The sequence below is a fragment of the Dissoconium aciculare genome, assembly GCF_010015565.1.
Source record: "Dissoconium aciculare CBS 342.82 unplaced genomic scaffold K489scaffold_11, whole genome shotgun sequence".
NCBI classification, from domain to species: domain Eukaryota; kingdom Fungi; phylum Ascomycota; class Dothideomycetes; order Mycosphaerellales; family Dissoconiaceae; genus Dissoconium; species Dissoconium aciculare.
This window is the reverse complement of record NW_022984961.1, coordinates 945374-966512: the sequence shown is the minus strand read 5'-3', so window position 1 is coordinate 966512 and position 21139 is coordinate 945374. Positions and strand designations below refer to the sequence as shown.

At 55.8% G+C, this 21139-nt stretch overlaps 6 protein-coding genes across 6 annotated transcripts; 5 read left to right on the top strand and 1 right to left on the bottom strand.

Annotated features, from left to right (window-relative positions):
- Positions 1-456: 456 nt before the first annotated feature.
- Positions 457-1842, top strand: K489DRAFT_324588 (uncharacterized protein; the record flags this gene model as incomplete). The annotated part of the gene is made up of 2 exons (XM_033601773.1): positions 457-720; positions 802-1842. The coding sequence occupies 2 exons, from the start codon at positions 457-459 to the stop codon at positions 1840-1842; spliced, it is 1305 nt and encodes a 434-aa protein (XP_033457433.1).
- Positions 1843-3435: 1593 nt separating this feature from the next.
- Positions 3436-5161, top strand: K489DRAFT_55085 (uncharacterized protein). The gene is made up of 2 exons (XM_033608715.1): positions 3436-3731; positions 3789-5161. Exons 1-2 carry the CDS (start codon positions 3516-3518, stop codon positions 5058-5060), a joined length of 1488 nt encoding a protein of 495 aa, XP_033457432.1. The 5' UTR covers positions 3436-3515; the 3' UTR covers positions 5061-5161.
- Positions 5162-6172: 1011 nt separating this feature from the next.
- K489DRAFT_390372 (FAD/NAD(P)-binding domain-containing protein) lies at positions 6173-7970 on the top strand (the record flags this gene model as incomplete). Its single annotated transcript, XM_033606597.1, has 3 exons — positions 6173-6675; positions 6737-7826; positions 7893-7970. The coding sequence occupies 3 exons, from the start codon at positions 6173-6175 to the stop codon at positions 7968-7970; spliced, it is 1671 nt and encodes a 556-aa protein (XP_033457431.1).
- Positions 7971-8484: 514 nt separating this feature from the next.
- K489DRAFT_55063 (uncharacterized protein) lies at positions 8485-13241 on the bottom strand. Its single transcript, XM_033608714.1, has 2 exons — positions 12921-13241; positions 8485-12839 (listed from the first exon to the last, which is right to left on the bottom strand). The coding sequence occupies exons 1-2, from the start codon at positions 12983-12985 to the stop codon at positions 8576-8578; spliced, it is 4329 nt and encodes a 1442-aa protein (XP_033457430.1). The 5' UTR covers positions 12986-13241; the 3' UTR covers positions 8485-8575.
- Positions 13242-16522: 3281 nt separating this feature from the next.
- Positions 16523-17266, top strand: K489DRAFT_390371 (DUF1761-domain-containing protein; the record flags this gene model as incomplete). Its single annotated transcript, XM_033606596.1, has 3 exons — positions 16523-16541; positions 16729-17033; positions 17120-17266. 3 exons carry the CDS (start codon positions 16523-16525, stop codon positions 17264-17266), a joined length of 471 nt encoding a protein of 156 aa, XP_033457429.1.
- Positions 17267-19448: 2182 nt separating this feature from the next.
- K489DRAFT_383193 (FAD/NAD(P)-binding domain-containing protein) lies at positions 19449-20876 on the top strand. Its single transcript, XM_033605542.1, has 3 exons — positions 19449-19982; positions 20047-20537; positions 20601-20876. Exons 1-3 carry the CDS (start codon positions 19582-19584, stop codon positions 20681-20683), a joined length of 975 nt encoding a protein of 324 aa, XP_033457428.1. The 5' UTR covers positions 19449-19581; the 3' UTR covers positions 20684-20876.
- The last annotated feature ends 263 nt before the right edge of the window (positions 20877-21139 follow it).

Sequence of the window (21139 nt, the reverse complement as noted above, 5' to 3'; positions counted from 1 at the left end):
TACCTGGAGGTATTATTGTAGATCGCGTAGGATAGGTAGAGACTGCCATTGCCATTGCCATTGCCATTGCCTATACCATTGCCTATACCATTGCCTATACCATTGCCTATACCGTTGCCTATACCGTTGCCGTTCACCTTCATCTTCACACATTCACACGCCATCGTCAGCTCCAGTACTTGCACATCCAGCGGTCCCAAGTCGTTCATGTGGGAGCTACCTAGCTAGCTATACACACCTGACAGTCCCTCCCTGCTGGCACACGAGAGAGGCAGACAGACAGACAGACAGACAGACAGATCCTCACCCTTTACCTTTTCTCACCGTCAAACCCATTCACCGTCACCTCCACCTCCTCATTCTTCTTCCTCTCTATACATTCCCTCACCACCGACAATCCCTCGTGAGAAACAACACCCATTTCTCACCACACCTCCCCATCCCGACCGACCGACCATGCCTTCCACCAGCGTCACCGTCACCGCCACGGCCGTGTCGTCCAAGTCTCGGAGTCGCCAATCGAAAGAGCAAGGGAAAGTCCAGGTCGGCAAGAAGGGCAGCGAGCGGGTCTCCTCCTCTTCTTCCTCTTCCTCCTCACCCATCACCGCCAATTCCACACCCACCGTCGTCGGTCAGAACCCGCGGGACGACTTCTTTTGGGCATACACAGAGGAGCCGCACCGGACGAGGCGGCAGGCCATCATCAAGGCGCATCCCGAGGTGGGTTGAACCCAGTCGAACCCACGACGCAAGCACGTCAGGTCGGCTTTGTCATAAATTCATACTGATATCCTTGAAAAGGTCCTCAAATTATGCGGCCCGGAACCTCTCACCATCCCCCTCGTCGGGGCCGTCGTGGGCATCCAGGTGCTATGCGCCTACCTCCTCCGCGACACGCCCTTCCTCTCCTGGCCGTTCTTCCTCACCGCATACATCGTCGGCGCCACCGCCAACCAGAACCTCTTCCTCGCCATCCATGAGATCTCCCACAACCTCGCCTTCAAATCGCCCGCCGCGAACCGCGCCCTCTCCATCTTCGCCAACCTCCCCATCGGCATCCCCTACTCGGCCTCCTTCCGCCCATACCATCTCACCCACCACAAATCCCTCGGCGTCGACGGCGTCGATGTGGACCTGCCCACCGCCCTGGAGGCCTGGTTCTTCGACTCCGTCGCCGGCAAGGCCTTCTTCTGCACCTTCCAGATCCTCTTCTACGCCCTCCGCCCCATGTTCGTCTACAAGCTCCCCATGACCGGCCTCCAGGCCTGCAACATCGCCATCCAGCTCGCCTTTGACGCCCTCATGGTGCAATTCTTCGGGCCCCGCACCCTGGCCTACTTCATCCTGAGCTCCTTCCTCGCGGGATCCCTCCACCCCTGCGCCGGCCACTTCATCGCCGAGCACTACGTGTTCGCGCAACACTCGCGCAGCCTGCGACCCACGGGCTCCATCATCCCCTTGCCCTCCTCCAAACTGGCCCCTCCCCCGGAGACGTTCTCGTACTACGGCGCGCTGAACCTGCTGACCTACAACGTCGGCCTGCACAACGAGCACCACGACTTCCCCGCCGTCCCCTGGACCCGCCTCTGGAAACTCAACCGAATCGCCAACGAATTCTACTGCGATCTGCCCTCCCACCCTAGCTGGGTCGGCGTCATGTGGCAGTTCGTCACGGACGAGGAGGTGGGGCTGTGGTGCCGGGTGAAGCGCAAGGAGGGCGGACGGAAAGTCGGCGCGGGCAGCGAGGGGCCGACGGACAAGGTCGCTCCTTCTTCTTCTTTATCGTCGTCTCCGTCTATATCGTCTTCTCCTGCGGTCTCCACCAGCGCAGGACGACGATGATGATGACGAATACAGGAGGGTGATTTTCCCCTGCTTTGACGTTTCTCGCTTCTCGTGGGAGGTTTCTTTGGGGAGTTTATTCCGGGGAGGTTTCCCCCTTTCCACGAAATGACATTTCTTCTTCATCTTCTTCTTTTTTCCGGCCACATGCATCCTCCCCGGCGGGCGTTCGCACATGTCCCATCATCATCATCATCATCATCATCATCATCCACCGGTCCGGCGTTCCTGTTGTTCCCTCCCGAGGCGAACGAGCGAAGAGGCGGAGAGGTTTATGTGGGGGGGAAAAAGGCAGAACTCGACGTCCATCCATGAAGGAAAGCGGCATATTCATTCATTCCTCTCCATCTTCGATTTCCGGGAAAACGAAAACAAAAACACGCCCTCGCTTCGTTACGACGACTTGCCCTTTCGGACCGGCTTTGCTGGCGTCCACTCTGCGACTCTCACTCTCTTACAGCTTTGCAGCTTTCCGGCTTTGCTCGCTCGGTTTTCCCCTTCCTCGCGCGCGCCATCTTACCCTTCTTGTGATCATCACCTCCAAACTGAACCGAATCGAACCGAACCGAATTGAACTGAAAAAGGGGGGCTGTTGTTATCATCAGCTAGGCTAGGCTAGGCAAGGCAAGGCAAGGCAAGGCGGGATCCGCACATCGCATATCCGCACATCGCATATCGGCACATCGCATATCAGCACATCGGCATCGGCATCATCGCATCCGATCCGAGAAGAAAAAATGGATAATAGAGGCGAGAGGGAGGAACCTATAGCGGTGGAGGAATCATCCATGACTGGAGGAACCAATCGTGGATGGTAGGGGAATGGCCCATGGAGAAGGAGGAATCCGAGGAAGGTAAGAAGGAAGGGACGACGGAATTTCTTCGCTGGTGGTGGTGGGCTTGCGGAGTGGTCTCTCTCCATGTTGTTGTTGTATGAGAGAGAGAGAGAGAGAGGTCGCTTTCGGGACTGGCAATCGTTGGAGAAAAAGAGAGAGAATGTGTGAGAGAGACGAGGGAGAGACGAAGATCCCTACTGACCTACCTACACCTACCTACCTCCGCCTGCCTATTTACCTACTTACATACCTCCGGCAGCGATTAGAGATATGTACTGTAGAACAATGAGTCCAGCATGCATGGATATATGTGGATATATATATATAGATATATATGCTTTTATCACGCCCCTTTCCTTCTCCTTCTTGTTCTTCTTCTTGCTCCCAGCCATCATCTCTGCTGGTGGAGTGGATTATGTTATTTATCCTGGGGGATTTTTGGTGTTGCTAGCCTTCCCATATACGAGAAAATCTTCACCTCGAGGGAAAGATGGCTGGCTGGCTGGCTGGCTGGTGGTGATGGCTGGTGGTGATGGTCATATAAAAATGTTCATGTGAAGTTCAACCCCGTCTTTTCCCACGTGGATTGCCCAAGCTGCCGAAGCTGCGTCACCCCATCGCCCTACTGCGCCGACAGCATAGCTCTGCTTGCCTTGTTGCTTCTTTTTGCTTCTTGACCGGTTGCTCCTGCGACATACAAACACATCCACGCACACACATATCTCGTGGGAAGCCGCGACGGTTCTGCGCATCGGCATGCGAGCGTCCAAGTCACCATCATAGCAGAGAGCGATCGTGAAAGAAGGAAGTCCAGCAGGAAGAAAAGGAATCACAACGATGCGACCACAGCAATGGACTCGTCTCTTTCTCACATCCGTCGGCTTCCTCTCGACCCTCACGACAGCGACATCACCATCGTCCGCCGTCGACGATCATGACAGCACCGTCCTATCCTCGGACAAGTCCGAAGACGCAGCGTGGCCGTATAACCTCCCGCCCACGGTGAAATACTTCCCCGAACACGGCGCTCTTGTCCGGCGCGAGGAGAGCGCGGCGAGGGTTCTGCTGGGCATGGAGCAGGCGCCGGGGAAATTGAGGAAGATGAGTGAGGATCCGAATGAGAAGTTCTTCCTGGGATATTGGGATCTGCCGAATCATGTGCGAGGCATGGAGGGGTCCGGTCAGGATCGACGAGAAATTGGTTATGAGCACAACGACACTGCGATTACTGCCGCGCTCGAACCTGCCGTCTTTCTACATTCCCGGCGGGAACCGTCGCTCGCGGAGTCCCTGGGCTTCAATCTCTTCCGGCGCGCGTTTCAATGCCCGGCGGGGACGAATGCGTGTTCTTCGATTGGCACCTCCGACCTGTGCTGTCCGAATGGTCAGACTTGTGTGAAGACCTCGAACGGAGTCGGCTGCTGCCCGAATGGACAGACATGCGGGAACAACGTCGCGTCCTGTGACACGGGCGCCGGTTACAAGAGCTGTCCCAACAGCAGCAACGGCGGCTGCTGTATCCCCGGCGCGGCCTGCTTAGATACGGGCTGTGTCTTCTACGGCACCCAGACCGTCACCACCAACCTGCCGCCCGCGACCGTCACGAGCACATCCTCCTTCGTCTTCCCATCGACGACCATCCAAGCCGCCACCACGACCGTGACCATCACCGGCGCCGGCACGACCCAAACCACCACCATCATCTCCCCCACCACCATCATCGTCATCCCAAGCGTGACCTCCCCCACCTCCACCGGCGGAGCCTGCACATCCGGCCACAACTCCTGCCCGGCCTCCCTCGGCGGCGGCTGCTGCCCGACGAACCAAGCCTGCGCCAGCGGCACCCAATGCACCGCCACCACCACCACCAGCGACAACGCCAGCGCCCCCGTCCGCGGCACCAGCATCCTCACCACCACCACCCCTCCCACCCCAACGGCCTCGACCTCCTACAACTCCTTCTGCCCGACCGGCTACTACATGTGTTCGGCCGTCTACCTCGGCGGCTGCTGCCGCGTGGACCGGGACTGCCACACGCTCTCGTGCCCGCCCACCGCCAGCACGACCGCCATCTCCTCCGCCGTCGCCACCGTCGTCATCCCCGCCCCCACCACGACCGGCTCCTGTGCCAACGGCTGGTACATCTGCAACGCGGACTCCGGCGGCGGCTGCTGCCCCCTGGGCTTCGCGTGCGCGAGGGAGAGCTGTGCGCAGGCGCAGGGCTCGGGCACGCTGACGACGGCGAAGGGCAGCCCGACGGGGAACGCGGCGGCCGGGGCCCGGGCGAGGTTTCCGGCCGGTGGTGCCGAGGGGAGTGGTCTGATGGGGTTGGGGATGGGGTTGGCGCCGTTGGCGGTGGGTGTCGGGATGGTCGTGTTTTGAGAATTCATGGCTTGGGGGAGGGTTTTTTCCACAGAGCGCTTTTTCTCTTCCGTTTCTTTTCTTCGAAGGGGGAGGGAGGATGCATCGTCATGGGTTGTCATTATAGATTTACGAAGATTATGGTTCACGAATTATCATACGCAATCGCGATTATTCGGGGCATCTGGCGCACCCCCCTATGATCAACATCACCTCCACAGATTTATTCCCCCTCGAAGAGCCTTTCGCGGCACTCTTGTATGGCTCGCGGGACGGATCTCACCAGAACTACAACGTGATTCCCCCTGTTCCCTTCATTCGTCGTCGTCGTCGTTGTCGTCCGTGATGCAACCAACAAAGGGCTCATCGAAAGCCCGCGGAAAGCCCTGTGAAAGTCGCGATTTCCCAGCAAAGGGCTTGGCGCGCCGCCGGCTTGAGGTCCTCCTGGGCTGTCGAGAGACATCTATATACATACCAACGACCTGAGATCCTTTCAAGCTCGACCTCGCGCTACATGTCCGACGGGAGGATCTTCACTATGGGGAAAGGTTCAGTCGTTTATGTGATTTCTCCTCACTTCGGCCGGCCTGTTTATGTTTTACCTTGCGGCGATTGACGGTGATGGTCGAGATCAGATCGCTGGGCAGTGAGGCAACTTTCGGCCATTGGTTTTCGACCGCAAGGGATATTTCGGGAGATATCTCTCTCTTCTAAAGCGTCAAGACTGTCGTGTTCTTCCCTCTTTCGAGATGGTCACGCGTCGCTGCGCACTGGAGCTGGATGTCACCTCATCGTTCGGATTTCTCGCTTAGATCAAGATGATTTCGCGCCAGTTGGACCGAACACTGATCTGTCGTCGGCTCTTTTCGCATTGTCGAGGCGAAATCAAACCATCATCGACGTCTATGCGTAAGCGATGAAGAGTGTCGCTGTGTGGAGTGTGTAGTGGCGGACGTCGCACCCTGGGCACCTTGATGGACTGACCATTGATGACGGGGGTACCTTGGTGGACAACGTCGACTGCGGCGGGTGCACCAGGCAGGGGAAGATCAAATCTACTGTCCTGAGCGCGCACACCTCGAAACTCCGGTCCGACGAGATCGTCTACACGGACGAGTTCCACGCTTCCCGAAATGACCGAAGAATTGCCCTTCATCCACGACGTGGTCATCATCGGCGCCGGCCCCTGCGGCCTCGCCGTCGCGGCCCGACTCCGCGAACACACCCCCTCGGCCCTCTTCACCGAAGCCGAGCACAACCGCTACCACTGGATCAACAAGCACACGGCCTCCGCCAGCATCAAAAACTCCCGCAACGGCGCCATCCGGCCGGGATCCGGGGGGTTCACGGATGCATCATCATCATCTTCATCATCCCCCTCCATGCTGGTGCTCGATAGTTCCGGCAAGGAGTGGCTGGCGAAATGGAAGACGCTCTTCGCTCGCTTGGAGATCACGCATCTCCGTAGTCCCATGTTCTTCCATCCGGACCCCCAGGATCGAGATGGGCTCCTGGCGTACGCGCACTCCCAAGGGCGAGAGGGGGATTGCGTGGAGATCGTCGGCTGTGTGGGGAAGGAGATCAGCAAGCACCAGATCAAGAAGAAGAGGAAGCTGAGGAAGGCGGCCAACGAGCAGTATGTCGTGACCCTCATTGTTCGAGAGGTGGTGTTTCCCTTGCTGACGACTTTCCCTCAGAGCGAAGCCGCCCGTCGCCATCGACGAGCGAGATCGAAAGGATTACTTCACCCCGCCGAGCGATCTCTTCCAAGGCTACTGCGAATCCATCGCCAAGCGCTACCGGCTCCAAGACGAATCCCTCATCCAACAAGCGGCCGTCTCCAAGCTCGACTACGACCTCGTCCCGCAACTCTCCCCCTTCGAGAAATTCTTCACCATCCAGAGCGACGCGGGGACCTTCTACGCCCGCAGCGTCGTCCTTGCCGTCGGCGCCGGCAATGCCCCCAGCATCCCCAAGCCCTTCCCACAGGCCCCGAACCCATACTCCTGCCACGCCTTCTCCGGCCAGGACGGCACGCTCTTCGCGCGGCTCAAGGCGCGCGGCCAAGCGACCAACGTCCTCGTGATAGGCGGCGGCCTCACGAGCGCACAGATCGCCGATCGCGCCCTCCGCCGCGCCGGGCCCAACGTGAAGATCCACCACGTGATGCGCGGCCCGCTGAAGGTGAAGCCCTTCGACGTCGACCTCAGCTGGATGGGCAAGTTCCAGAACCACGAGAAGGCCAGCTTCTGGTCGGCGGACACGGACGACGAGCGCTGCGACCTGGTCAACGCGGCGCGCGGCGGCGGCAGCGTCACGCCCCGGTACGCGCGCGTCCTGCAGGCGCACATCGCGGCGGGGCGGCTCGCGCTGCACACGCACACCGTCGTGACGGGCGCGGAACTAGACGCCGAGAAGGGCGCGTGGAGGATCGCGACGGAGCCGGAGCGGCCGGACTGGCCGGCGTGCTTCCATTTCGTGTATTTCGCGACGGGCGTGGCGAGCGACGTCTCGACGCTGCCCTTCCTCCGGGATATCAACGAGAAGTACCCCGTCCCGACATACGCGGGCCTACCGGCGCTGAACCACGATCTGATGTGGGACGACGACGTCCCGCTGTTCGTGACGGGCCGGTTCGCGGCGTTGCGGCTGGGGCCCGGCGCCGGCAACCTGGAGGGGGCGAGGCTCGGCGCTGAGAGGGTCGCTTGGGCGGTCCCGGGGGTGCTGAGGAGGAGCGCTGATGGTGCTCTCGCGGGCGGGCGGGGGAAGAGGGGTTCGCTGGGGGCGGTGGACAGCGTTGTCGGCGAGGATGGGGAGGATGATGAGAAGAAGGAGCAGGGAGTCCGGAGACAGGACGGCGACGATGATGGGTATCGGTATCGGGTGGGCATCGGGAGCCGCTTTCAGGCTTTGGCGGCGGTCGAGGCGTGAAGATCCTGGATGGAAAGGGACCACTCGTGAAAAAGATCCGAGGGGCGGCTTATGACTCCCACACATTCCCGTAGAGAGTTTTGACCCAAGAGGAAAGGAAATAAGAATGAAGAAGGCACGACTTCCCCAAATTGCCCATCAAATTCATCGATTCCACACACCATTATCGTCATCGTCGTTATTAATTGTGCTAACAAGGGAGGGGGAGGCTGCAACAACAAGCCCCCCTCGAATCCAATCCCGAAAAATCAATGTCCCATCTCTCTCTCTATTCTCCCAACAACAAAAGTCCATGCACTTTCCCATCCGCATCCGCTCAGGGAAATTACACGCCTCCCCATCCCGCCGACCGGGAGCCTGTGCAGTCCTACCGATTCTCCGGATCCCACATCGCGAGAGAGAGAAGAGGAGAGAAAACTCCATTCATGAAGGCCAAAGTCAAAAGCGCCGCCGGGGAGGAGCCCAAATGCCATGGATGCCTGTTAGCACAAGAGGAAAAAAAGACAGAGTGCAAATCCCGCTACAAATACATAGACCCGACCCAGAGGAAAGGAAAGCAATACGAAGAGAAGCGGGACAAGGAAAACAGCGAGGGAAAATCCCCCTCAAGGTTTGATCGCGGTGCTCTTCGCGGGAGCCGCCATCCCTGCTGGCGGGCCGAAGCCATGCTCGGCGAGGATCCGGCTCAGCTCCTTGAAGCGCACGGGTTTGGTCAGGAACAGGTCCATTCCGCTGGCGCGGGCCTCGGCCTGGGCGGCTTCGGAGCCGAGGCCGGTCATGGCAACGATGAAGGCACGGTGGGTGAAGGGAGGGGTGTCTGTCGTCGTTGCTGTGGTCGGTGAGGGTGTTGAGGAGTTGAGGTTCGAGGGGAAGGAGGAGGATGTTGGCGTCGATGCGGCGGAGGATGCTTTGCGGGATTTGTTGGCGACGTGTGCTTCTAAGGAGCGGATTTGGCGGGTGGCTTCGAAGCCGTCCATGATGGGCATGGAGATGTCCATCAGGATGACGCGCGGGAGGCGTGAGGGCGGTGTGGAGGTTGAGGTGGGTGGGGTCGATTCCTGAGTGGTGATGGACGAGTCGAGATCAGTGCTGGTTGGCTGGGAAAGTTTTGGAGATCCGCTGCTGGAAATCTGCTGCGGCGATTCACCGTTGACAGGTTTCTCGACAGCGGTGTTTTGTGCAGCTTCGACCGCTTCTTTCAAAGCCGATTTGTAGAATTCGACCGCCTCGAGACCATTCTGGGCGGTGTAATTCTTATACTGCTGTTTATCCGCATGCATCTTCAGAAGACGCATGTTGATGACGTTGTCATCCACGAGGAGCATGACGACCTGATCAGTAGCCGCCGTAGCAGCCGTAGGGCTTTCAGATGGTGCCAGTGGAGGCTTTGAGTCCGTGCTCGATTCTGGGCCTGGAATGATGATCGGAGGCGATGGCATTGCTTCCGACGGCGAGCGAGGCGGAGGTGGCATGGTGGACGCTGACTCACCAGTCGCAACACCTGCCATATCCTTGGCTTCAATTCCATTCCGCTGAAGGGACAATTTTGAGACAGTCGCTTGAGTAAGCGAATCTATCCGTTTCCCTGTCCCGGCACCCGAGACCCGACTCGTGCGGGTGAAATAGTCGTTATTGTTGATGTGGTCGCGTGGAGAACGCGGTTTCTGTCGAGGCGCGGAATTTGCTGGTACGCTGAAAGCCGACAAGTCATCGTTGGTCTGTCGTCTCACTAGATGCAGCTTCTCAGCAGCTTCACTGCCAACAAGGAGACTGCTTGACCGCCGATGGACAACATGACGGTTGGCGGATGGCGGATGGGATCGGGATGAAGCTTCTAGGTTTGCGATCTCAGGGGCCATGGCGGCGAAACATCGTGACATGGCTTTCGCGAGCTGAATAGGTCCACACGGTTCAATGACATATTCGATGTGGGTTGAAGCCAAGGCGGGAATTTTGGCAACGGCCGAGATGGTGTGGCGCATCGATTGGAATGTGCCACAAATGACGAGAAGCGGACGGGGGACGGACTCGGTCTGATCGGCAGCCTCAGGGCTCTCGATGCCGGTCGTTGTGGTAGGCGCTGTAGCAAAGACCGTGGGGATGTCTTTGTCCGCAACAACATCCACATGCTGCGTGATCGACTGAGTGTGATCGGTGGTTGTCATCTGTGGTAGATGTCGGATTGCTCGAAGCGCGAGGTCTATTGACACCCGAAGCAGTCGACGGCCGCGTGCATAAGGGGTATCACCGGGGCCCCAGGAGGTTCCCACAAAATTGGCCGAGATCGTCGTTTTCCCTTCTTCGCGTGCATCGGGTGATGAATCACGCGCTTCGACATCTTCCTTTTTCGGACGAGCCCGGTGTCGACGAGGGCGGACCATGGGTACTGTGACAGAGACGGTCGTACCGCTTCCCTGCACGCTACGGACGCTGATCTGCCCACCGATCGCCTTCAGAATCTTCGCAACTAGAGACATACCCAAGCCAGTCCCGTCTGCAATTCCGTTCTCCTGTTCGAAGGGTTGAAATAAAGACGACTGCATGAATTCTCGACTCATGCCACGACCCGTGTCGGTCACGACGAGATTGACGACTGCCACGCTTGAAGCGTCGGCGGGTGGCTGATGCTTTAGCGAAATGTGGATGTACCCCTCGGCGGTGAATTTCAAAGCATTGACGACAAGATTGGTGCAGACGCGATTCCAGGCTCCGGGATTCAAGCGGCACGTCCAATCGATCAATGGATTTTGGTCAATGTCCAAAATGAGAGAGATCTTAGGAGACGTGGGAGCTGATGGATTGCAGTAGTAGGAGTAGACGACCGCGTCGACGGTCGTTTCGGTCAGACGATTCACGGTCGCGGTTCGCCTGGAAAGTGATGCATTCGAAGTGATGGACTTGTTCATGCCCATTGGGGTTCTACGCTGCAATCGCGGGACCCCGTTGTCCTCTTCGGATGAAGACCGATGTCGCACGATGTGATCGACCTGGGAGTAGTCCAAGACATGGTTGATGGTGTCCAGCATGGTCTGTCCGCATTGCTCAACAAGACCCACCATCTGACTCGTCGTGGAATCCAGGCTTTGCTGCTTCAGATGCTCGACAGTGCCGAGGATTCCATGGAGAGGTGTCCGCAGTTCGTGCGAGATTGATGAGATGAAGGTCGATTTCGTCTGCAACAAGCGTTGAGTGTCCAGCCGGCCCAACTCGGCCATGACAACATCCGAGAAGGCGCGTGTGAATTGTAATTCACCGTCCACGGAGAAGGTCCGTAACGGCGAGCAATCATAAAGGATGACACTCGAGCACCACCGTCCCGAACCGTGATTCCAGATGGGGAAAAACATGATGCAGCGAGCGTCGGGCAACAATTGGCGAAGAGCTGCAAAATTTCGGGCGCTACCACGGACACGGGGCTTATTTCCGACCAGCTTAGCGGACAATGGCTCGGATGACATCGAAGACGAGGACGCTGCATCGGAGCCGTCCTCCTCGGAAGATGCGTGCCATATCTTACCCTGTTCGTGTTTCCTCGTCAGAGATTTGAGTAGCCGGCGCGGAATATGCTGAGCTGTGGGTCGGTGCGATCCCGAGACCCAGGCAGTCGCATAGAATGGAGAGATGGTCTCGTCTGATGACTTCAGGTGCTGCACATGCTGCGCGGCACTTCGCGGAATGTGAGCATCCGTCGCAGTGTTCGTGCCCGAGCTACTAGGATATACAGTTCGTTGACTTTCACCGGGGGCGTCGCTCCCGTCAGCGCTCGATCCGGCGGCATCGAAGAAAATGACACCGTCCATGCGCATTGCCTTTTGTAGCGTGTCGGCCGCAAGTTGGTAGATTTTCTGTATATGGTTCTTCGTGCGGGACTCCGATGATGGTTCCTGAGTATCGGTCACGTATGCTAGGGTGGCATCAGAAGCACGACCGTTGTGAACCGGTTCGATCGGGTCAGTAGGTCGGCTGGGGGTGGGATGCGTGAATGACGAAGAGACCGAGAGATGCTCCATGGTGGAATGCAGATCCTTGGGAAGGTCATCTGTTGTGACGGGCGGCGTCTGTACATTGGTGGGGACAGGCAACACTGTGCCAGTCATCGAATCCAATCTTAAGCCTTCTGGCACCGAAGGAGGCGGTGGAGTTGAAGGCTTCGAATGACGACCACTCGACCCACTCGCGAATCCGTCACGTAGATTGGCGGCATCATCGGCAAAATGAGTCAGGCTCCCCAACATGACGCTGCCGCGCTGAAATTCAGCTTTGGCACGGACAGCCTCAAGATGGCTCATGATCGCGGCTGCCAGGTCGACTAATAGCTCCACCTCGGCGACGGAGGTGTCGCTGCGGGGCTCATCATCGAGTGCACATAACGCACCAATGTTGATGCCCTTCGGGCTCGTGATCGGCACGCCAGCATAATAACGTAGCTTCGGCCCGTCCGTCACGTAAGGCCGGTTGCAGAAGCGCTGATCGGACTCCAAGTTGTTAATGATATGGGCCATACTGGAGGTCACCGAGTCGTTGCTGTTCGTTCCAGTGTTCTGGGGAAGGTTGACCGTATGCTCGCACACGCTGAAACCACGCGGGATCTGGGTATGGCCCAGCCACAGGCCATCGCCATCGAAATGCCGGGTGTCATCCCGAAGCGACATGCTCCGGGTGGCTTCGGCAAGGATGTAACCGTAGTCGGCGTCGAAGAGGAAGATCATGGCCCGATCGACGTTCAACTTGAGAGCAGCAAGCTGGCAGAAGGCCGTCAGCGCCTTGTCCGGGGATGAGACAGGCGCATGGTTGGCCACAGCTGCATCGTCGTGGAGATCTGTCCACGATGGGGCTTGAACTGTGACATTCCTGAATGGTTCATAGTATCTATGCGAAGTTAGCAAATATTGAAGGACCGAGGATAGCGGGGTGATGCGTCAAGCGCGGTCATGTCGGCAGGCGACTTACGTGTGAAACTCCTTTGTCCGACGTTGATCGTAGAATGCAGGCGGACCAGAGCGAGGCGGCAACATGGTGATGTTCGGCTGGCGGGACCTAAGGATACAATCGCCGCCACCACCTTCTCCACGACAGTTCCTCGCGGTGCTTGGCGGATTCGAGTTTCGTATTTCCGAGATATGCACCGGCTAGGCATCCATGGCGGGCCAGGTGATGGTGTTGGTGATTATTGCAAAAGTCGAGATCTGCAAAAGTCCGTGGATGACGTGTCGGACGTTGGCGGAAGTCACGGGTCGTAAGCGGGCGAAGGAGACAAAGAAGAGGAAATGATGTTGTCGCAGAGAATTAAATCCTAGGCTTATCATCAGGCACGAGGGAGACTTGGTGGGTTGCGACAGTATGGGAATTTGACGATTGTGTGTGTTTTATTGGGGAGGAAGGTGGAGGTGTTTCGTTTTGTGTTCTGCAAGACGTCCAGGGCTATCCGGCACTTGTTCGCCACCACATTACTTACTGGGAAATCCACATTTGATGTATGAGCTTGATTTCTATTGACTATGTCTGAGCCGCATTGCTGTCGCTGAGGATGACTTCACGTTTCCTATTCGTCTTCTATATGATAACAAGCATGGTCGGAAGGAATAGTGGATGGAGAAGTACCGCCGCGAGGTCCCCTGAGAGAAATAAAGTTATCATGATTTTCCGCTCCGCGCCGTCGGCGGCTTCAAGCAATGGACCATTCCGGTCTAGAATTCGATTGCGCCTCGGTTTTAGTGATTGTCATTTGATCTCTGCCATGGTATGGCATGGCATGGCATGGTTGGTTCTACGGCAGTCGGGTCCGTCATGACGGCAGCCCTGAGACGTTCAGAAGGAACAAATCGAACAGGGAAGAGGCGCATGTTGCCCTCTGTCGGGCCTCTCTACACGCGCTTAGAGTTGCACTTCAACAGCAAACAGTCCGCAACGCAATCAGGTGTCTAGCACTGTCTTACTGATTTACGATGTGCTGTTTCCTTGGCTACTCATGGCCATCATCTGCGCGTAGGCAGGATGTGAGGAAGTAAAGTCTCGTCGGTTGTACCTGCGGTCAATGATCTGATGTCTGGTTGATCCGATACCTTGGGTCACTGGGTACCACTCTTTCTGATCCGGGGTCACTTAGGTCTAGAAAACCGCCCAGGTTCCATAGGCTTCGCCGGATTTGACGCTCCGGTGCAGCCTTGCGTCCTCTGATATGATGATGATTCATGATCCAGATTATTATTTGGAGCTCGCAATACCGTAGTCAGAGGGACGTGAACAAACCTTGGAACCGGGTCGTATGAACGGATGATAATTGTGTCCATGGTACCACTCGAGGCATTTGTAATTCTGCAAGTATACTTACTGTAACGATTCTGACAGGAGCACAGCTCATGTGTAGTCTCTGCTGAGAAGCCAGCATTGATTTTTATTCCCCTACATTTGGTAAAGGCTTGACGGCTTGCACCACCACGGTCGCAGCGGAGAATAACGATTACTTCTGGGGTTTTCACGAGGCCTCTCTTCGACTGCCAATGTGGACTATGATTGTATGTCTATTCTCGATGAGGCTCGTGAACACTGCAGGATACTATGTCGCTTTTCGACCTCCGGCACGAGCACAAAAGAGGATGCCTCGGCAGATGTGGATCCTCCAGCCGCTTGATAAGCGTCTCATCAAATTCGATGAAGGCTCCGACGGACTGACGATGCCCAGGTGTGCAGACCATGGTCAAATTGCCCCAATCGCAACCCTACCAACACACTGCTGAAAACCCCTGCACCTAATTCTACACGAAGGTGAGAAGTTGTGTATACAGCAGTGAAGCACAGCAGTGAATGAAATACAAAAGTTGCCAAACTTGGGATGCTCCGTTGGACGGGCTGTGTAAAACGCGTTTGCTTCAGGAGTGCCCAGGTGATGGTTATTCGCGTGTATGGGATTCGAGTCGTTGATCCAGTCTGCGTGTAAAACGTGGAACAGTAAAGGCGCCTGGACGCCAGCGCATCATCATCATCATCGTGCACTTGAGAAACAACCCCGTCTGAAGCGTTGAGAATGACAACGACTGTACCGTTCATCATGTACATTCCAAATCTCAGAAACATAACCCTTTGAAGGAAGCATAACAGACATACACTACGGTCCTCAGGCGCATTCAGCACCGGGACATTGGCCGATCAGGGCGAGGATATTCAATTTGCATCCCTGACCGAAGACGAGACGATGCGCAAAGTCAGACATGTCGAACGTCTGTCTCGCGTGATGACCGCCAAGGTTGTTTCGATCCATGAGGAATTCAGTCCAGCGGCGTCTCCATCGAGATACTCTTAGACATGCCGATGAGAGAGATGGGTATCGCGACGATACACGATTGAGAAAGATGCGATTCGGCAATGTCATCGGAAACGGCGAGGGCGGGATACCGATACCTGGGCGGGTGGTGGTTCTGCGACACTGTTCATCGTCACTGTGGACACACGACGCGCCCCCAGTCAGGGCAAGACCACACGCGAGCAGACAGCAGCACCAGCAATCTCATTCTACACCAAACCAGCAGTGGGAGATGACGGTCTGCAAGGGGAACGATGATACTGGCAGATAGACTTCCATACCAATGCATGCCTACGTAGGTCCTGATAGTCTAATGCCAGAGGATGACATGCTGCTTGTCCATGGCCCTGTCGGATCGCTTCAGACGAGACGGAGGAAGCAAATGACGATGGTTTCATTTCCAGTGCGCGCCACAAGTCGAAGCATGCGCCACGAACCAGGACAAGCCCGAGTGAATGAATCGATGGTGGCATCATACCTCCTCCCACTACAGTCCTTACAATAACTAGGTCCTGTCCATACCGACTGTAGCATAGTACCGCACTACGACACATGCGCAATACTTACTGTCCAGGTGGATGGAGACTGGGCTGGGGGAGATGTGAGCTACGCCGGTCCTCGGCCCGAGCTCGACTCTTCCCTCGACCATGACGCAGTTGCGCTTGAAGATTTCGAGTGCTGTATAGTACTGCACTCTCATACATTTCCCGTGTCAGCGATGCGACTGACTGTTGTGGTGATGAGGTTCAGTGGGTGTCCGTGAAGATCATGAAGCATGCCCAGGTGATGATGAGATGGACGTCCAGTTCGTGATCGTCGTGTATTCCTGCGGTGCGTGATGATCTTGTTCTTGTGTAGGAAAGAAAGAGGCTGAAGGAGCGCTCCACCACAGTACTCCGTACCTGAGCTATATGGTAGACCGTACACTACCAATACAACACTGCACAGCAGCAGCTTTTTCCTTCCAAGAGCTTGGACCGCGAATGACGTCGGTGGATGATGATGTATGAGAGCGTTTCCATTCCAACCTGCGGGCGCGCGTTGAGTCTGTGTGTGTGTCTCTGGTGCGCAGCCGAGAAAAGAGACAGCTCTCTCTCTCTCTCTCGCTGCCATTTCTAGCGGTATACATATGAAACTTCATCCTTCTCTCTCCTCTTCCTCTTCCTCCTTCCTCTTCATCAATCGCACAATCCATCAACAACTCCACCAATAACTCCATCACCACTTTAATCACCACCACAACATCATCAACATGTCTGGCACTCTCTCTTGTAAGTCACCAATTCCTCCATCGGCGACTCGGGCGAGATCTTCGAGAATGCCGTCACCAAAAGAGCTCCCTGCCGAGTCTCGGTATCGAGCTCGGCTGGTGACCACCATCTCGGAGATCTCGCGACGACGATGGCGACACCATTATCACCATCAGTTTCACCGCTAACATCGATCTCTCTCTCCCAGACCTTCCCCCGGTCAAGCCCTCGGCTGTCGCCCTCGGTGCCGTCTTCACCCACGTTGCCTCGCTCGCCGTCCTCGGCCCCGTCTTCGGTGACGTCTACCGCAAGGCCCAGCGCGCCAACTCCTCCGAGGAGTTCGCCAAGTCCAAGGAGGCTGCCGGTGCCGCCGCCGCCTGGGGAAGCTCCCTCGTCGGTGCCGCCATCCAGTCCTACGGTGTCGGTGCCCTGATCAACGCCACCGGCACTCTCTCCTACAAGGGTGCTGCCTACCTCGGTGCTCTCGTCCTCTTCGCCTCGTCTGCTCCTTCGGTACGTACACGGACAGCCTCTCACGATTTTGTGATTGGCGACATTTCCCCGAAAATCGTGCAATTTTGCTGACAGCCCGTCGACAGTTCATCTCCCAGATCGCCACTGAGAAGCGCCCTCTCGACACCTTCGCCGTCGGTGCCCTCGCCCGCGTCTTCGAGACCGTCGGTCTTTCGCTCTTCCTCACCTACTGGGGTACCCGCAACGGCCCCCTCAACTCCTCCGTCTTCTAGATTATCGGCCACGAAGCGATGAGAAAGGGAAAGAGATGAGTTTAAAAGTCATGAACCTCGAACATTAATGACGAGCGGACGTGGTCGCGTGTGTTCTGCGAGACCAAGGGGATTCCTTTCGGATTCTTCTTCAGCAGGAGGCACCGTTTGACATATCCTCCTCCCGTCCCACAATACCCGGCTCGACTGTAACAAAAAAAATCTAATAACTTTGTTCTATGATTCGATCACCCCCTCCTTCCTCGTGCCGAGTCTGTCTGTGTGCATTTCCATCTCTGCTGCTTTCAGTAACGGAACGATTAGGCCTCTGATCACAATCCGAGATCACCCCGTAAAAGTCACCAATGTTCGTCGTGCACTATCCTCTACAATATCCCGAACTCGCAATGACCGAATTTGTCCTTGATGTGATTCTTCATTGAGGCCAAACCAGACCTTTTGGGATTGCTCTTCGACATGTCATCCAACCTCTTCATCATCATGACCATGACCATCATCACAAGCAACCCTTTGACAACCCAACCCGCCCCAGCGAAAGCCCGTCCACAGCTCCACGGTGTCACATTTTCTCCCCACCCCTTCCCTTCCCTTCCCCACCAGCTCTCATCAGAACAACCCGCTCATGGATACTACCTAGTGGGTAGGTATGGGGAATTCCACGCGCCGAATGCATGTTAGATCACGTCGGATGTTTTTCCTCCCCTCTCTCTGCGCAGATAAAGAGACTCCCCAAGGTTTTCTTCCATGTTCACTGCGATCCATGGCATGCATGCATGCATGCCGCGCGAATGCCAAATTGGTTTCTTTCTTTTCCTTTCCCTCAAATTTGCTTGATGAGGAGGAGGAGGAGGAAGCTCCCTTCTCCGCGACGATCACCCTTTCAAAGGGCTGATATGTGTTGAATACTCCGAGTGATCGACCTGCACACGGATCTATAATGAGTCTGACCCTCTCCTCGGCTCTTTCTGGTTTTATTCAATCCCCTTGACGATGGTTTGGAGACCTTCACTTCTTTGATATTTGCATTGAACATAGACCAATTTTCCAAACGACCACCTCAGAAAAGCCACCTCTCAGATCGGGCGCATATAAACCACACAAGGCCATGCTCGGCGAACGGGATGGATTCCCTCGATCCTCGGCCCGCCCAACAACTGGGCCAAAGCATGCCCATCCTCACACTCCCTCCCGTCCATTGCACGCAATCATCGTAGCAACGAACTGAAATGCAATTAGGTCTCATCCTGAAATAGGGAGTGGCATGAACCATAATACTCATAAGATCGCGGCCAAGGCGGGCGTTTGTGTGCTGAGTCTCTTCGGGGGAAAGTCTCCGACAAAGACCCCGGGATTTCTTCCCGCCGCAAATCTGACGAACGATTTGTTGGGAACTTATTTGAATTTCAAAACTACAACTCCTGTCCTGTTGTACCGCCCATCACATCAGCTCATGATGACGAGGAGGCCGAGGTGATTCACCGGTCCCTCCTTACGGGAAGGAGAACGAGGTAGGTCGAATCAAGTGATCGTACCCAAAATTCCGCGAAATTCAACGCAAACCTGAATCATTGTTCTTAACCTTGACGTGTTGATGCGAGTCTCGATATTTTATTCTTCCATTTGACGAGGCTGTGTAACAAAGACGATGCATTGATCGTCAGCCGAACTCTCGTGTCCACACACAAGACGTTGGCGCTAAAGCGTGCCACGGACGAGGAGGGATCGACAATCATGGCTCGTCAGTGGTGCAAAACTCTATAGCTTATTTACACTTCATGAAGTCATATCTCTCATTCGACCGGCGAACACTGTCTGTCCTGACGACCCCGTCGCCAGCAAGCTGGGCCGCGCTGATATTAACATTCGGGACTGTCTCCTGGCTGAGTTGCGCATACAGCTATTGTCCCGATTGCAAGATCTCGCGCTGACAGCTTCGCCGTCGGTTCAGGGCTCATAGACCGAACATTACCATTGCAGCGTCCATGAGTGTTTCAATTGATCTGTCAGCTCCTGTAATCTATAGATGTTTTAACTGATGGGAGCGGAGTACCTGGAATCCATGCGGGTGGATATTTTGACCGATGTGTCAGCAGCGCCGCCTCGGAAACATTCTCGGGCACATTTCGAGGAGAGTAACATCCCTGTTGACAAACTTCGCATGTTATGTATGAATATATTACCCATGAAACCGCATATATCAAAAGATGGCTATCAATCCATTCAAGTCATACCGAGTGCCACTTCCATTGCTCGCTTCACCCGAGTCGTTTTCCCAAAGTGACCATCCCACCTAGCATATCGCCAGCACTGCTGAGATGCTGTTTGACGCCCTCATCCTGGGAGCCGGCCCTGCAGGACTCTCTGCTGCGCTCGCGTTGGGCCGTGTCACCCGCAGTGCCCTCGTTTTGGACTCTGGCGTATTCCGCAACGCAGGCGTCACTGCCATGCACACTGTCCTCTCCCGCGATGGAACAAACCCCACAGAGTTCCGCCAGATCAGCATCGAGCAGATTAGAAAATACCCGTCCATCCAATTCCAACATGCCAACGTGACCTCGGTAGCTCAAGTCGAGGTTGAAGCCGGATACATGGGCTTCCAAGCTGTAGATAGCAACAACAAGACATATTTCGGCCGCAAATTGGTTCTCGCCACGGGTACAGAGGACGTGCTTCCCACCAACTTTGAGGGCTATCGGGAGAATTGGCCTGAGCACATGTGAGTACTTCATCCTTCGTCGATCGTACATCGTGTGCAGAGGGCTGACGTTGCTAACCTCCAGCTACCAATGCCTATTCTGTGACGGATTCGAGCAACGCGATTATCCCATCGGAGTTCTGACCTTTGCCAACCCTGGCTACAACAACTTGGCGTTGATGGCACTGAGGTTCCACCCCGACGTCACCATCTACACAAATGGCCCGCCTCCTACCGATAACGCCACTGCACAAGCTCTACGCATCGCACAAGCCAGCAAAGCGAAGGTCGACACTCGTACTGTCAAGCGCTTGATCAACAATGGCCCAGGGCCTGAGAACGGCATCACGATTGAATTTCAAGATGGATCGAACGCCAAGCTCGGGATGCTTCTCCACCGTCCATCTACGATCAACCGAGGACAACGGTTCATCGATCAATTGGGCCTCAACATGAGGGATGGCAGTGGCGAGATCGTGACCGACCCTGTCTTGGCCGAAACCAGCGTCAAGGGATGCTTCGCTGCGGGAGACACGCAAGAATTGGTTAAGCAGGTCGCCGTGGCTATGGGATCAGGTATGTCCTCTTCCATTACGTTTGTCTCCTTGAGCATATCCACTGACCGCATGCGTTCAAAAGGGGTCCGCGTTGGTGCCGTGGTATCAATGCAGCTTCGCAACGAGGAAGGTGCACGAAACCTTGCAGCGAGCGAGAAGTTATAACTTACCGAGGAAGTTCCCGTGGGAAATGCCTTTTTCGCAGACTCCATCAAAAGGCTATGTCCGGCCAATTTTCACGAAATCATCATCGTTCGGATCGAGCTCCATTGGACGCTTCTTTAGGTCATTGCAGTATCGAATTGGAGAGCGTTTATAAGATTTAAGTATGTCAGGGCTCGCAGCTCTCTTGGTGTCCTAACTAATCGAATTTTCAATCTGAAATCTTCGCGTATGTAGAAGTTGCAGAGAAAGAACTGACGATTCACCTTGACGTGTTATGAAGGAGAGGTGGTGAAGCACTGGAGCATCGTGTGACCGAGTCAGCCACAAAGCTGGAGGTTCTCGTCATGTTATGTCACGTACTAAAAGATGCACAACCCTATCCAGACCCTAACATCAAACCTAATACTGTTCCTCCGGTGGGTCAATTTGAGACCATGAAACGGAGGTCATTGGTTG